Consider the following 14,062-nt stretch of genomic DNA (forward strand, 5'->3'; position numbering starts at 1 on the left):
AGGCAGGTGGATTGCTTGAGGTCAGGCGTTCGAGATCAGCCTGGCCAACATGGCGAAACCCCGTCTCTACTAAAATTACAAAAATTAGCCAGGTGTGGTGGCATGCGCCTGTACTCGTAGCTACTGGGGAGGCTGAGGCAGGAGAATCGCTTGAACCCAGGAGGTGGAGGTTGCAGTGAGCTGAGATCGTGCCGCTACACTGCAGTCTGGGCAACAGAGCAAGCCTCCATTCTCAAAAAAAAAAAATAAAATAAATAAATAAATAAATAAATAATAAAAATTAGCCTGGCACGGTGGCATGCCCCTATAGTCCCAGCTACTCCAGAAGCTGAAGCAGGAGGATTGATTGAGCCCAGGAGGTGTAGGCTGCTGTGAGCTAAGATCACACCACTACATTCCAGCCCGGGCAACACAGTGAGACCCTGTCTCAAAACAACAATAAATAAGTGCATCCCCCAGCTAGGGTCCCACCTGCTGGTCTTCAGTGTAGCCTTCCCTGAGTCCTGTCAGCTCTCTCCTCCTTAAACTCTTTCCGGCTTACACTCTATCACTAGGACCTATAACACCGCCTGGTATCTATGTTGAGTAAAAGGATGTTGTGCTGGGCGCAGTGGCTCACGCCTGTAGTCCCAGCACTTTGGGAGGCCGAGGTAGGCGGATCATGAGGTCAGGAACTCGAGAGCCTCCTGGACAACATGGTGAAACCCCATCTCCGCTAAAAATACAAAAATTAGCTGGGTGTGGTGGCAGGCGCCTGTAATCCCAGCTGCTCAGGAGGTAGAAACAGGAGAATTGCTTGAGCCTGGGAGGCGGTTGCAGTGAGCCGAGATCGCACCATTGCACTCCAGCCTGGGCAACAGAGCAAGACTCCATCTCACACACATCACACATCACACACACACACACACACACACACACACAGGATGTTGTGCTGGGGATAAGGGAGGCGGATGACCAGCAGGCAGGCCCATCTCAGAGACAGGAGAATGTATTTCTCAGGGACCCTCAGTCCTCATGGTAGAGGTGATGATGGTAACGTCCCCCAAAAGCCAGGCACAAGCCAGGGAGGTACAAACTGATGCTATGGTCAGCCTGGGGCTGAGTGGCACACCCTCCACATGTAACCCCCACCCCAGAGGGCTCCAGAGTCAGCAGAAACTGTGGCTAATTTGGAGCAGAAGTTTCCAGGAGCTGGAGAGGCAGGCCTCAGATCCCAGATGGCCGTTCTGGGAGCTGGTCCCTTCCTGCCCTGAATCCAGAATCTCACTTGTCCTAACAGAGACAAGAGCTGTTTTCCCAGGGATCTGAGGCAGGCCAGCCCAGGCCAGGGCAAGAGAACTTGACCTGACCAAGCCTGGGGTCATGACGGGCGTGTGAGGGAAAGGGCTTGCGGGAGCTCTCCTGGGACTGGCTGGAGAGGAATCTGCACACCCATCTGCCTGCTCATGAGGGTCTGCCCTTGGGGAGGTTGCCAGGGGCCAGGCAGGGAGGCCCCCTGCTCTTTTTTTTTTTTTTTTGAGACGGAGTCTCCCTCTGTTGCCAGGCTGAAGTGCAGTGGCGTGATCTTGGCTCACTGCAAGCTCTGCCTTCTGGATTCACGCCATTCTCCTGCCTCAGCCTCCTGAGTAGCTGGGACTACAGGTACCTGCCACCACGCCTGGCTAATTTTTTGTATTTTTAGTAGAGACAGTGTTTCACCATGTTAGCCAGGATGGTCTCGATCTCCTGACTTCGTGGTCCGCCCACCTCGGCCTCCCAAAGTGCTGGGATTACAGGTTTGAGCCACTGTGGCTGGCCCTGACCCCTGCTCCTAAGCTAGGATTACCCTCATCAGCGCTGCCACATAGAACTTTCTTCACTGATGTGGCAATTGAGCATGTGAAATACAGCTGGTGTGGACAGGCACAGTGGCTCACGCCTGTAATCCCAGCACTGTGGGAGGCCAAGGTGGGCAGATCACTTGAGATCAGCAGTTCCAGACCAGCCTGGCCAACATGGTGAAACCCCATCTCTACTGAAAATACAAAAATTGGTCAGGCCTGGTGACGCACCTGTAGTCCCAGCTACTCGAGAGGCTGAGGCACAAGAATCACTGGAACCTGGGAGGTGGAGGCTGCAGTGAGCCGAGACTGCATCCATTGCACTCCATCCAGCCTGGGCAACAGAGCAAGACTCCGTCTCAAGGGAAAAAAAAAAAAAAAAGAAATACAGCTGGTGTGACTGAGCACTGCATTTTCATTGTATTTCATTTCCATTAACATACATTTAACTTGAACTAGCCAAATGCGGTCAGCAGTATCGTATTGAGAGTAGCACTGAGCTGAAGACCCAGGCAGGAGGTGGAAGGCGGGGACAGGAAGGTCAGGGTTTAAGGTTTGTGCAGCTATGGCAGAGAACCAACTTTGGCAAAGAGCAGAGTGAGGCCCCTTGGCATCTGGCTCCACTGGAGGAGAGGTATACCCAGTTCCCAGGGTCAAAGTTCTTGTTACACATGCATGCATCCATGCCTGTGAGTACAGGGGTTAGTGTGTCCCAAGGCACCCATAGGTGCACCTGTGTGAGATCCAGGAGTCCCATACGTATGAGCGATTCAAGAGTCCACCCATGTATGGACATTGGATGGACTCCCATGCACAGGCAGATATGTGTGTTCCTTCCTGAGTATCCATGCCTCCTGGGCAGGCCAGCAAGGGCCACTAGTCCAGCAGGTCTTGCAAGAAGGCCCACATGTACTGATGCATCTCCTGGGGGTTGCTCTGTGGGATCCAATGCCCCATGCCTGGCAGGATGTGGGCCTCCAAGCGGCCTGGCACAAAGCGGCTGCTGATGGCTTCCACCAGCCCCTGCTCCAAGTAAGTGTCCTTCTCCCCCCACAGCAGCAATGTGGGTGTGGCCAGCTCCTGGGGTTCCAAAGGGAAGTTCCTGTGGCCAGGACAGACAGGCAGACAGACAGGCAGAAGGATGGCTGCCTCCCACCCCCGCCCAGCCCCTGCAAATCTCCTGCGTTCATGCTTGGCATCTGGTCTTACCTGAAGAGGTTTCGGTAGTAGTTAAGGGGCCCAGTGAGGCCACCAGGCTGAGAGAAGTTATAAAGGAAGGCCTCGAGCTCGTTGGGGGTCAAGCGTGGGATGCCTGTCTTGTGGTGGGTGAGGGTGGTCTTCAGAATCTAGGTACACAGCAGGACTCTGGCTTCGGTGCCCAGTCTGCCCAGCCCTGACCTGCTTCCCTCCTCCCTTCAACCGGTACCCTCTGTACCTGGAAGTCAGACATAGACAGCAGCTTCTCGGGCAGCCAGGGCAGCTGGAACAGGAACATGTAGTGGGAACGGAAGAACTGGCTGATGTGGTGCAGGGAATAGTCTGGGATGGAAAGGTTAGGGGAGAGATGTAAGGCCTGCCCCTGGGATGGCCCCACACACCTGCACCCCTACACACACCCAGGTCAGGCACACAAGCCTCAGGAATGCCACTGCTGCCTGCCTGGGTCTGTGAAGGTACCAGACACCCCTCCTGGCGTGGGCACCAGCTACATTCCCTCCTGCCATGTTTCACTATCCACAGGATGGGGGCATCTCCTGGGAACCCCCATATCCACTGGTGTGCTTCCCCTGCCCAGGCCAGGGTGCGTTTCTTCTGCTTCAGCTAACACTTATTGAGCAACTACTGCATGCCAGGCCTTGTTCTAGATACAGCAGTGAATGAGACAGACAAAACTCCCTGTTCATCCTAAGCAACTTAAGGAGACCCCTGTATCTACAAAAAAAAAAAAAAATATATATATATATATATATATATATATATGTTTGTGTGTGTGTGTGTGTGTGTGTGTATGTATGTATATATATATAGGCCGGGCGCGGTGGCTCACGCCTGTAATCCCAGCACTTTGGGAGGTCAAGGCGGGTAGATCTCTTGAGGTCAGGAGTTAGACACTAACCTGGGCAACACAATGAAACCCCATCGCCACTAAAAATACAAAAATTAGCTGGGCATGGTGGCGCGTGTCTGTAGTCCCCGCTATTCTGGAGGCTAAGGAAGGAGAGTCACTTGAACCCAGGAGGTAGAAGTTGCTAGGCGTGGTGGCTCACTCCTGTAATCCCAGCACTTTTGGAGGCCGAGGCCAGCAGATCGCTTGAGCCCGGGAGTTCAAGACCAGCCTGGCCAACATGGTGAAATCCTGTCTCTACTAAAAACACAAAATAATTAGCCGGGTATGGTGGCACACGTCTGTAGTTTTAGCTACTGAGGAGGCTGAGGCAAGAGAATCACTTGAACCTGAGAGGCGGAGGTTGCCGTGAGTGGAGGTTGCCGTGAGCTGACATTGCACCACTGCACTGCACAGAGCGAGACTCCATCTCAAGAAAAAAAAAGTGGCTGGGCATGGTGGCTCACGCCTGTAATTCCGGCACTTTGGGAAGATCATGAGGTCAGATTGAGACCATCTTGGCCAACATGGTGAAACCCTGTCTCTACTAAAATACAAAAAATTAGCCTGGCGTGGTGGACTGTAATTCCAGCTACTTGGGAGGCTGAGGCAGGGGAATCACTTGAACCTGGGAGGCGGAGGTTGCAGTGAGCTGAGATCACACCACTGCACTCCAGCCTGGCGACAGAGCAAGATTCCGTCTCAAAAAAAAAAAAAAAAAAAAAAAAAAAAACCCAACAAGAGAGAGAAAGAGAGAGAGCACAGTTATGACCACAATGCTGAGTATTAACATCAGGTGATATGATAGACATTGTTAACCTCCCCAGCCTCAGTTTCCTCCAGCTGGAACATGGGGATAACACAACCTTCATAAGCCCAGGAGCCTTAAGTAGGTTACTGTGTGCACGTTCCTTGTTACTGTAAACGCTATAAAAAAATGTGGATTAGTCCTAAGTGTATTGTGATTGATTTTTATTTTATTTTATTTTATTTTTGAGACAGAGTCTTACTCTGTCGTCCAGGCTGGAGTGCAGTGGTGCGATCTTGGCTCACTGCAACCCCCAATTCTCAGGTTCAAGCGATGCTCTTGCCTCAGCCTCCCGAGTAGCTGAGACTACAGGTGTGTGCCACCATGGCCGGCTGACTTTTTTGTATTTTTGGTAGAGACGGGGTTTTACCATGTTGGCCAGGCTGGTCTTGAACTTCTGGGCTCAAGTGATCCACCGGCCTTGGCCTCCCAAAGTGCAGGGATTACAGGCAAGAGCCACCATGCCTGACCATATTTTATTTTATATATTTATTTTTTGAGACAGAGTTTTGCTTTTGTTGCCTAGGCTGGAGTGCAATGGCATGGTTTTGGCTCACTGCAACCTCCACCTCCCGGGTTCAGGAGATTCTCCTGCATCAGCCTCCCGAGTAGCTGGGACTACAGGCATGCACCACCAATGACAATTTTTTTTTTTTTTTTGTAGAGACAGTTGGGGTCTTGCTATGTTGACCAGACTGGTCTTGAACTCCTGGCCTCAAGTGATCCTCCCACCTCAGCGGCCCAGAGGGTTCGGATTACAGGTGTGAGCCACTGGGTCTGGCGTGTCATTAATTTCCGAATGAGGAGTTCCACAACGGAAGGGACCTGGATTGATTGCTGCACCCTCGGCCCCTGATGTGTTGACAGGTATACAGAGAACTGCAAACACATACACATGTACCTGCCCCCTTGCACACAAGTACATCCCAGTGTCCCGGACTCCCACACACACCTTGGTACACCGACATGGGGGCACCACTGACCACAACCATCCGCTCGACCAGGGATGGGTAGTAGATGGAGAAATGCCAGGCAAGGAGGGCACCCCAGTCATGGGCCACAAGGACGCACTTGGAGTAACCTGTGGGAATCCGAGGAGCTGGCATAAGTGAGGTGCCAGGTAGGACTGAAGCAGGGGTGGGGGAAGTAGGTTCCAGCAAGGAGAAAGTGGGGGTATGTGTGTGTGCAGGATGAGGGAGGCCACGCCTAGGATGGGGGTATGTCTGCACCCAGGCCTAGGATGACATCCTTGATGTCCACCAGCAACAGGTCGATCGTGTAGCAGTCCACATCCCGGGGTGCATCTGAGGGGCCGTAACCTCGCAAATCCACAGCCACAACATGGAAGCGGCTCTGGAACTCCCGGAGCTGGTAACGCCAGGAGAACCTGCCAGGCGGGTGGGGGAGAGAGGCTGAGTCAGGGCCCTCAGGTTGCACCTGCACCCTACGCCCATCAGCGACCATTGGCAACCCCTCCTTCCTGCTCTAAACTTCCCCTAAAAGGAGGATGGGGAATCCCAGGCAGAGGCAGAGGCAGAGGCTGAGGCTGAAGCCAACTACACCCTGAATCCAGGGAGCCTCAATCAACCTCAGTACCCCTTTGTCCTGTCCCTTCAGAGCCTAGGGATCTGGGTATGCTGGCCAGTACCCCTGTCCCCATCTATGTTCAGCTTGTTCCGATCTACGCAGCCCTCCCCACTGCCTCTTGGGAACCCAAGCTCCACCTGCCCCCGAGTCCCGTGCGCCTCAGGCCCCTGGGCCCCAGACGTACCAGTTCTCAGGGAAGCCGTGCAGAAACAGCATGAGGGGTCCTTTGCCTTGTCCAGCCGAGACATAGTGCAGACGCAGGCCCGAGCTCTAGGGGGAGGGCACGGCCTGAAGCCTGGGGAACCCTCCCTCCCTAGGCTTGAACCGTCTCGACCCCACACGACCCCGCAGCCCCGATAGCGCCCCCGTGCGATCACCTGGAGGTTCAGGAAACCATGCTCGCCCAGCGAGGGGTCGCTCAGGCAGGCGGGGCACGCGCTCCGACGGCGTCCACAGCAGCCGCGCCGGGGCCGGCACAGCACGTGCGTGAACGCTATGCAGCCGTAGACCGCCGCGGCCACCAGCGCCACCGAGAACACCAGGCTCCACATGAAGGCGCGCAGCAGCTTCAGCGACAGGCGCGACGGCGCCAGCAGCGCGGTTACCACCAGCTCGGGCATGTCGCTGCGCTCCGGGACCACGGCGGCGCTGCCGGCCGGGGTCACCTGCAGCAGTGGCGAGGCGGTGTCAGGGCTCAGGGGCCCACCGCCTTTGGCCTGGGGCCCCTCCGTGCCGTCGGGGTTTGTGGGACGCGCTGAGGGAAGAGGCAGGCAGCTCCGACCGAAACCGCCGGAGCGCACGACTCACCTGAGTGCCAGGTAAACACCTGGGCGCGACAGGGACAGGAAATAAGGGTAGGGTGCAGAGGCTGGGGAGGAACGGGTTGGAAAGGGGGGAAAGAAATGGGCGGGGCCTAGCAGGGCGTGTGCTGGGCTTAGGACTGGGGCGGGGCCCAGGAGGACTCAGCAGCAGGTGGGCGAGGGTCTAAAGAAGGCAATTCCGACCCGGGCGCGGTGGCTCATGCCTGTAAGCCCAGCACTTTGGTAGGCCGAGGCGGGCGGATCACCTGTGGTCAAGAGCTCGAGACCAGCCTGGTCAATGTGGTGAAACCCCGTCTCTACTAAAAATACAAAAATTAGGTGGGCGTGGTGGTGGGCGCCTGTAATCCCAGTTACTTGGGAGGCTGAGGCAGGAGAATCGCTTGTACCCGGGACGTGGAGGTTGCAGTGAGCTCAGATCGCGCCACTGCACTCCAGCCTGGGTGACAACAGGGAAACTCCGTCACAAGAAAAAAAAAAAAAAAAAAGGCAATTCCGAGCCCAAACCTTAAGGAGGGGATCCTGGATCCTCAGTTAAGTGGGCGGACCTGGAGTGAGGGGCGGGGCATATGCAGAGTAGGTGCGGCCTACAAGCCAGAAAGGAGAGTTGGAGTGGTAGGTGTGGCTTATGAAGGTGGGCGGGGAGAGGGTGGATCCTAGAGAAGGTGAGGCCTAACATTGGGCGGAGAAGGCAGGAGCCTGGGCCAAAGAGCTGAGGGTCGGCCTGGGTAGGGGGGGCCAATGAGACGGAGGGCGGGGCCGGGACCTAATATGGCGGGTCGGGCGGGCCTGGAAGCCGAAGAGGGACAGGCAATGCCAGATGTAGGACTAGGAGGGAGGCACGGGCGGTATTAACGGCTCGAGGAGGCTTCGGGAGACCCGGCCGACGCCCGCCTGGTGCTCCCCACCCTGGGGCGCGCGACCCTCCCCTCGGTCTGGCTCCAAAGACCTAGCAGCACTGACTTCACCCAGCTGTGGTTCCAACGGCGGGTCCAGCGGCCTCGGCCCGTTGCCGTCCTCCTGCTGGTCCAACAGGCCCACACGCCCGCCCCTGTACGTCTGTGATTGGACGGCGGCGGCCACTGATGCCCAAGCGACAGGTCCTGGCCCGGCAGCCAATCGGCAGGTGTTGAGTCCCAGGCTCCGAGAGCTGGCCAAGGAGGCGGGGATACCCTGATTCCTAGAGGGCAGGCCTGGTTCCCCCGAGGAGGACCCGACTTATTGAATCACTGGGGTTCTGGGGTTCTGGCCGAAAAAGGAAGTGGGACAGGGCCGGGTGTGATGGGGCCTACAGTCACAGAGCCTTGCGGCCCTGCTGTCCCTGCAAGAAGCCAGCTTCTGGCCGGGCGCGGTGGCTCACGCCTGTAATCCTAGCACTTTGGGAAGCCGAGGCGGGCGGATCACAAGGTCAGGAGATCGAGACCATCCTGGCTAACATGGTGAAACCCCGTCTCTACTAAACAAACAAACAAATACAAAAAAATTAGCCGGGCGTGGTGGCTGGCGCCTGTAGCTACTCGGGAGGCTGAGGCAGGAGAATGGCGTGAACCCAGGAGGCAGAGGTTGCAGTGAGCCGAGATTGCGCCACTGCACTCCAGCCTGGGCGACAGAGCGAGACTCGGACTCAAAACAAAACAAAACAAAACAAAAACAAAACCAAAAAAACCCAGCCAGCTTCTTCCTCCTATTTTGCAACCTTCTCCCGATATCCTTGAACATTTTAGGGACACCCATCACTTAACCCGTATAGCAACCCTATTAGGTCGAAGTAGCATAATCACATCCTGTAGATCATGAACCTGAAATTCGAGGATGAAGTCATTTGCCTGAAGACATACATCCTGTTAAACAGCCATCCACAAAGATGTAGGGAAAAAGACAGCAATCTGGCTACACCTACCCTTCCTCCCGGAAGCAGCCACTGGAACGTTTTTAGCGTTTTCTTTTTTTCAGATGGGGTTTCGATCATAGCTCACTGCAGCCTCGAACTCCTGGGCTCAAACACTACAACCTGTCGTTGGAACTACAGGCCTGTGCCACCACACTCAGCTAATTTTTCAAAAACTTTTCATAGAGAGGACTTGCTATATTGTCCAGGCTGGTCTCAAACTCCTGGCCTCAAGCAATCCTCAAGCCTCCACCTCCCAAAGTGGGATTACAGATGTAAGCCACCATGTCCCGCCTCTATTTCTTGACTTAATCAATGTATGACATTAGCCACAGACTTGCTCACATCACTACCCCTGGACATGCTGTTTTTTGTTTCCCTATTAGTTTCCTTTAAAAACACTCCGCTTGTCTGCCGGGCGCGGTGGCTCAAGCCTGTAATCCCAGCACTTTGGGAGGCCGAGACGGGCGGATCACGAGGTCAGGAGATCGAGACCATCCTGGCTAACATGGTGAAACCCCGTCTCTACTAAAAAATACAAAAAAACTAGCAGGGCGAGGTGGCGGGCGCCTGTAGTCCCAGCTACTCGGGAGGCTGAGGCAGGAGAATGGCGTTAAACCCGGGAGGCGGAGCTTGCAGTGAGCTGAGATCCGGCCACTGCACTCCAGCCTGGGCGACAGAGCCAGACTCCGTCTCAAAAAAAGAAAGAAAAAAAAAAAAACTCCACTTGTCACCTCTTGCCCCTTTCCACCTCCTGCCCCTTTCCACCTCCCACTTTTATCCATATACCTTTGAACTGTCAAGGCTGCTAAACATTACTGTCCTGGGACCATAATTAAGTCCATGAAGTTGCTACTTAAAGGTGAATAGTGGTTTATGTTCTGCCTCAGTAAACAACGCATCTCGGGGCTGAATAGACCTCTATGATTACATTGCCCATAGTGTACAAACTTTTGTTCTCCCTGGACTACTTAACCACTACCTTTCTTTTGTTGTGTGATTAGCCTACATCAAAGCTTTTTTTTTTTTTTTTTTTTTTTTTTTTTTTTTTTTTTTTTGAGTTGGGAGTCTCACCAAATCACCCAAGCTGGAATGCAGTGGTGTCATGATCTCGGCTCACTGCAACCTCTGCCTCCAGGTGCAAGCGATTCTCCTGCCTCAGCCTCCAGAGTAGCTGGGACTACAGGCGTGTGCCACCACGCCCAGCTAATTTTTTGTATTTTTCAATAGAGACGGGGTGTCACCACCTTGGCCAGGCTAGTCTCTAACTGCTGACCTCAAGCGATCCTCCCACCTCGGCCCCCCAAAAGTGCTGGGATTACAGGCATGAGTCACCGTGCCTGGCAGCTTTTTCTTTTACACCTTCCATTAAATCAATTCTCTCACAATTTAATGTTCCCAGGATCTCTCCCTCCTGACTCCGCTAATCTGGCCGCATGGGTGGTGCATGTCTTGGGAACCTCCCTTCTTCCTCTGCTACACATCACTGAACCCCAGCCCTCACCTTCCCCGCTTCTGTCTACCCTCAAACAAAAAGACAGCAGTCGTCACAGAAGAGTAACTTTATATTCAGTACAAATGTTTATTTTTGCAATGAGAACTGCACAAAAAAAAAAAAACCTTTTGTATATAAGTGAAAAGTCTATGAATTCCCTTCTACAAATGTCTAAAGTGTTTAATACAGCTCTCAGATTCACTGACATAATTATTGGCCAAGCGATCCGTGCATACAGTACAGTGGGGGCTTGTACACACCTCTTACTCTGGTATAGGACTAAGATTTCTAGTACTGTGGGAAGGGTTGGGAAATGGCTGGAGAAATTAAATAGATCCCAGTTCTAATTACAACCCAGTTAGAGAGACACCCATCAGGGAGGTGTGGAGAAGGCCATGGCAGAGTTAAATCTTCAGCAGGAAGGTGCAGAGAAAACTATCCAGCTCAGCAGTTGGACCCAGCCTGGGGAAGTGTCTGAACAAAACAAGGAACAAAAATGAGGGGGTGGGATGAGATGGAAGAAACCCCAAAGAACCTAAATACGTCACACTTGAAGCGGCACAGTGGTATATGAAGAAGTGCCTGAGTGGGCAGGGACATCGAGGAAGTGGGGGGCCTCTGGCTGGATGCCTGAACCACACCCTCACAGGGAGATTTGGCAGATCCAAAGACAATAAAGGACCTTTCAGGTCAAAAAGAGGGGATGTAGGTTAATAAACAGTGCTAGAAATGTTTCAGTTTGTCTCTGCATACATATAAATTATATACTTGTATCTTACATCTTAGGGGTTCTTCTTGGCCGTCACCCGTGCCTTGTGGCTGGGGCATGTGCGTACACAGGTGGGCACACAGGCAGGGTGGCCACCTGTGGGCTTTCTGGGACAGCAATGTGCACGCGTGTGTGTATATGCATGGGGGGGTTAGGATTCTATTTCAGGGGATGTAGACTTATCTAAGAATATCTGGTTAACCCTGAGCTTAAATGAAAGTAGTAGTTAGGTTGAGGCAGGCAAGGTGGGAGAAGTGGCCCAAGACCTTTGGTGAATGGGGGGACAGGATGGAGTAGGGTGGAGGAGAAGAATACTGTCTGGAGTTTGGCCAGGGTTCTGCTGGAGTACACCCTCCACCTCGGCCAGGGTCCACAAGGATGGGTACCGGGCTCTGCGTCACAGCTTCAGCTTCGGGTGGTTGGTATGAGCCTGCATGGCTCCTGCCCAGGGCAGACAGGGACAGGTCACAGGAGAGGGGCTAGGTAATCCCTGGCGGTAGATCCAGTACAGAGATGGTCTGGGGTCCAGGGGGTCCCCTGGGCCTAGCCTAGGCAATAGTTCACAAAGAAATGTCAGGGAGACGCCAGCATTAAAAAAGAGAGATGTGTTTATTCCATGATCAGTACAGACCAAATGCATATTCACCGTATGAAAGTCAAACCAGTCAGTGACTCCAGAGTTTGGCCAACACTGAGGCACCAGCGTCGTGGTGTAGAGTGGGTTCTCATGGCACGCGTAACCTCACCAAGGGCTCCAATTATAAAATTAAAAAAAAAAAAAAAAGCATGGGCAGGAGCGGCCAGCTGGTCAGGGCTGGGCGCCAGGTGGGGGAGTCTCAGTCTGTGGCGCCCCCAGGGTCTGGTGCCCACCTCATCCCTTGGCCCTTCCTTTCTCAGTAAAAAAAAAAAAAAAAAAAAAAAAACCAACAACAACAAAAAAACCCAACTCAACACATCTGACATTAAAAAACAAAAAAGCCAACAAATGGGTGGGGGGGGGAGGGGAAGGAAAAGAAATCGCAGCTTTCTGGTTTTATAATTAAAAATAGACTAATAAAGTTTGAAACTGAGTAAAATATAGGCGGATTTTTTTGTGTGTTTTGTCTTTTTTGTGGATTTTTTTGAGCTTTTTCTTTTTTTACACCAGTTTGGTGGAGTCACCAACAAACTTCAAACAAAGATATGCCAACTATGTTCACTATACAGTACAGCCACGGTCACACACTACCCACAGCGCGGTGGCAGCCGCTGCTCAATGAGGAGACGATCACACCATTTCGGAGATAAGCAGTGCCATTGTGTCTGGAGGAGAAGAGAGAATTAAAAATAAAATAGAATTCAACAAAAAATATATATAGAAAAAAAAAAAAAAAAAACACAGGTGGGAAGGAACTGACTTTGGTTGGCGGCCTCACTCCCCGGCCGAGGGCTACCCACACAGGACAGTCGCCTCGCTCCGGATGCCATGGACACACACACCTCCACGGCACTATTCCCTTTTGCACAAGCAAACACTTACAGAGAGCGGCTCTCAATTAAAGGCTTGTGGGGGAGGGTCGGGGGGGTCTGTTCAAGGCAAAGTCAGTGCCAGCGAGGGGGTGGGCTGGCCTCGCCCGCTTCCAGCCCACGCGGGCCTGCCCTGGCCTCCTGGGAGCGGGCAGCGATTGCTAGGGTGTGGGGAAGGACTCCTGGCGGGCAGGACGTCACGAACGTCACGTTTTTGGGGACAGAAAACCAGTCACGGTGGCGGCAGCAACGATGTCCTGTGTATACTGTGTAGACATTTGGCGGAGAGAAGGGCCTCTGCCCCGCACGTGGGGATGCAGGGCTTGGGTCCAGCCGGCACTTGCTCGTAACAAGGCGTGCGCTGAGCGGACGTCCTGTGCGGGGTGGTGGGTGGCGGGACGTCTGTCCGACCGGCCGTAAGGCAGATAGGCTCTGCAATCCTCAGCTGCCCGTCAGGCCTGCCCCGGGCATAGCATGCAGGAGGGCCAGGCCCTGAGGCATCCCCTGGCCGCTGCTCCCACCTCCACCGCCGCCCCTAACACTATGGAAAGTCAATGTTTTGCCAGAAAATCAAAGTCAAAAGCCACCTAGGTGCGCTCAGAAAAGATTTTCTTCAAATATTGACAATAGATCACTCTGGAAATTCATGTCAATGGTAGCTGCCATCTGGAGGAGAAAGGAAGGAGGGAGTCAGGAGGGTGACCTAGCCACCCTGCAGCTCCAAGTCCTCACACCCACTGCCCTCCCCAGGGCTGACCCCTCACAGCGCCCATCCCGTTCACACATAGCACTCAGGCCCCTACATCTGAGCCCAGAGGACCGCACGCTGACCAGCAGGGCCTGGGCTCCCCTGCTGCCCCTCCCTGTCCAGTCTCCAGTACCCCTTTCCCAGCTCCCCCAGGAGCTAACCCTTAGGCCAGGGTCCCCACCAGGCCTCCAGACTCACGGCTTCCCGGCGTCTTCGCTCCTGCTCCCGCTTCCGGGCCAACTCCCTCTGCTGGTCCAGCATGGACTGGGGCTGGGAGCTCTGGGCCTGGGGGGTGGCAGCGGCAGCCACTGCAGCCGCTTGTTGTTGCTGCTGCTGCTGCTGCTCCTGGCGCTGCTGCTGCTGCTGCTGCTGCTCCTGGCGCCGGCGAGCCTCTTCATGGGCCCGCCGGGCCTGCTCCAGCGCATCCTCATCCTCTCGGCTCCTGGGCAGAGGGTCCCAGTCAGCCTGGGGACTGGTGTGGCCCCAGGAGTCCCCATGCCCCGCCCAGAGCCCTCGCCC

The 14,062-nt window shown here is 54.2% G+C and overlaps 2 protein-coding genes across 3 annotated transcripts in view; both read right to left on the reverse strand.

Moving 5' to 3' along the window:
- Nucleotides 1–2,029: 2,029 nt before the first annotated feature.
- Nucleotides 2,030–8,188, reverse strand: LOC105495717 (epoxide hydrolase 3). The gene is made up of 8 exons (XM_011765473.3): nt 8,101–8,188; nt 6,697–6,984; nt 6,504–6,589; nt 5,962–6,119; nt 5,685–5,813; nt 3,256–3,359; nt 3,030–3,166; nt 2,030–2,922 (listed from the first exon to the last, which is right to left on the reverse strand). Exons 2-8 carry the CDS (start codon nt 6,937–6,939, stop codon nt 2,697–2,699), a joined length of 1,083 nt encoding a protein of 360 aa, XP_011763775.1. The 5' UTR covers nt 6,940–6,984; nt 8,101–8,188; the 3' UTR covers nt 2,030–2,696.
- A 3,691-nt stretch (nt 8,189–11,879) lies between these two features.
- LOC105495598 (bromodomain containing 4) overlaps nt 11,880–14,062 on the reverse strand; it is a 99,707-nt gene continuing 97,524 nt past the window's right edge. For both annotated transcript variants that reach the window (XM_071085916.1, XM_071085915.1), the window contains exons 19-20: nt 13,742–13,985; nt 11,880–13,461 (exon numbers count right to left, since the gene is read on the reverse strand). In XM_071085916.1, coding sequence (XP_070942017.1) covers nt 13,393–13,461; nt 13,742–13,985 — 313 coding nt within the window. In that variant the 3' untranslated portion in view covers nt 11,880–13,392. The remainder of the gene's footprint in view (nt 13,462–13,741; nt 13,986–14,062) is intronic.

Source organism: Macaca nemestrina, chromosome 20 (assembly GCF_043159975.1).
Source record: "Macaca nemestrina isolate mMacNem1 chromosome 20, mMacNem.hap1, whole genome shotgun sequence".
Taxonomy (NCBI): domain Eukaryota; kingdom Metazoa; phylum Chordata; class Mammalia; order Primates; family Cercopithecidae; genus Macaca; species Macaca nemestrina.

What these genes read in the sequence shown, in the direction of transcription:
- LOC105495717 (XM_011765473.3), bottom strand. Translation starts at nt 6,939, where the DNA reads ATGCCCGAGCTGGTGGTAACCGCGCTGCTGGCGCCGTCGCGCCTGTCG. An exon ending in CACGGCTTCCCTGAGAACTG is followed by an intron (nt 6,120 to 6,503) that starts GTACGTCTGGGG and finishes CCCGCCTGGCAG; the next exon opens with GTTCTCCTGGCGTTACCAGC. An exon ending in CCCCATGTCGGTGTACCAAG is followed by an intron (nt 3,360 to 5,684) that starts GTGTGTGTGGGA and finishes TTTCCATCCCAG; the next exon opens with ACTATTCCCTGCACCACATC.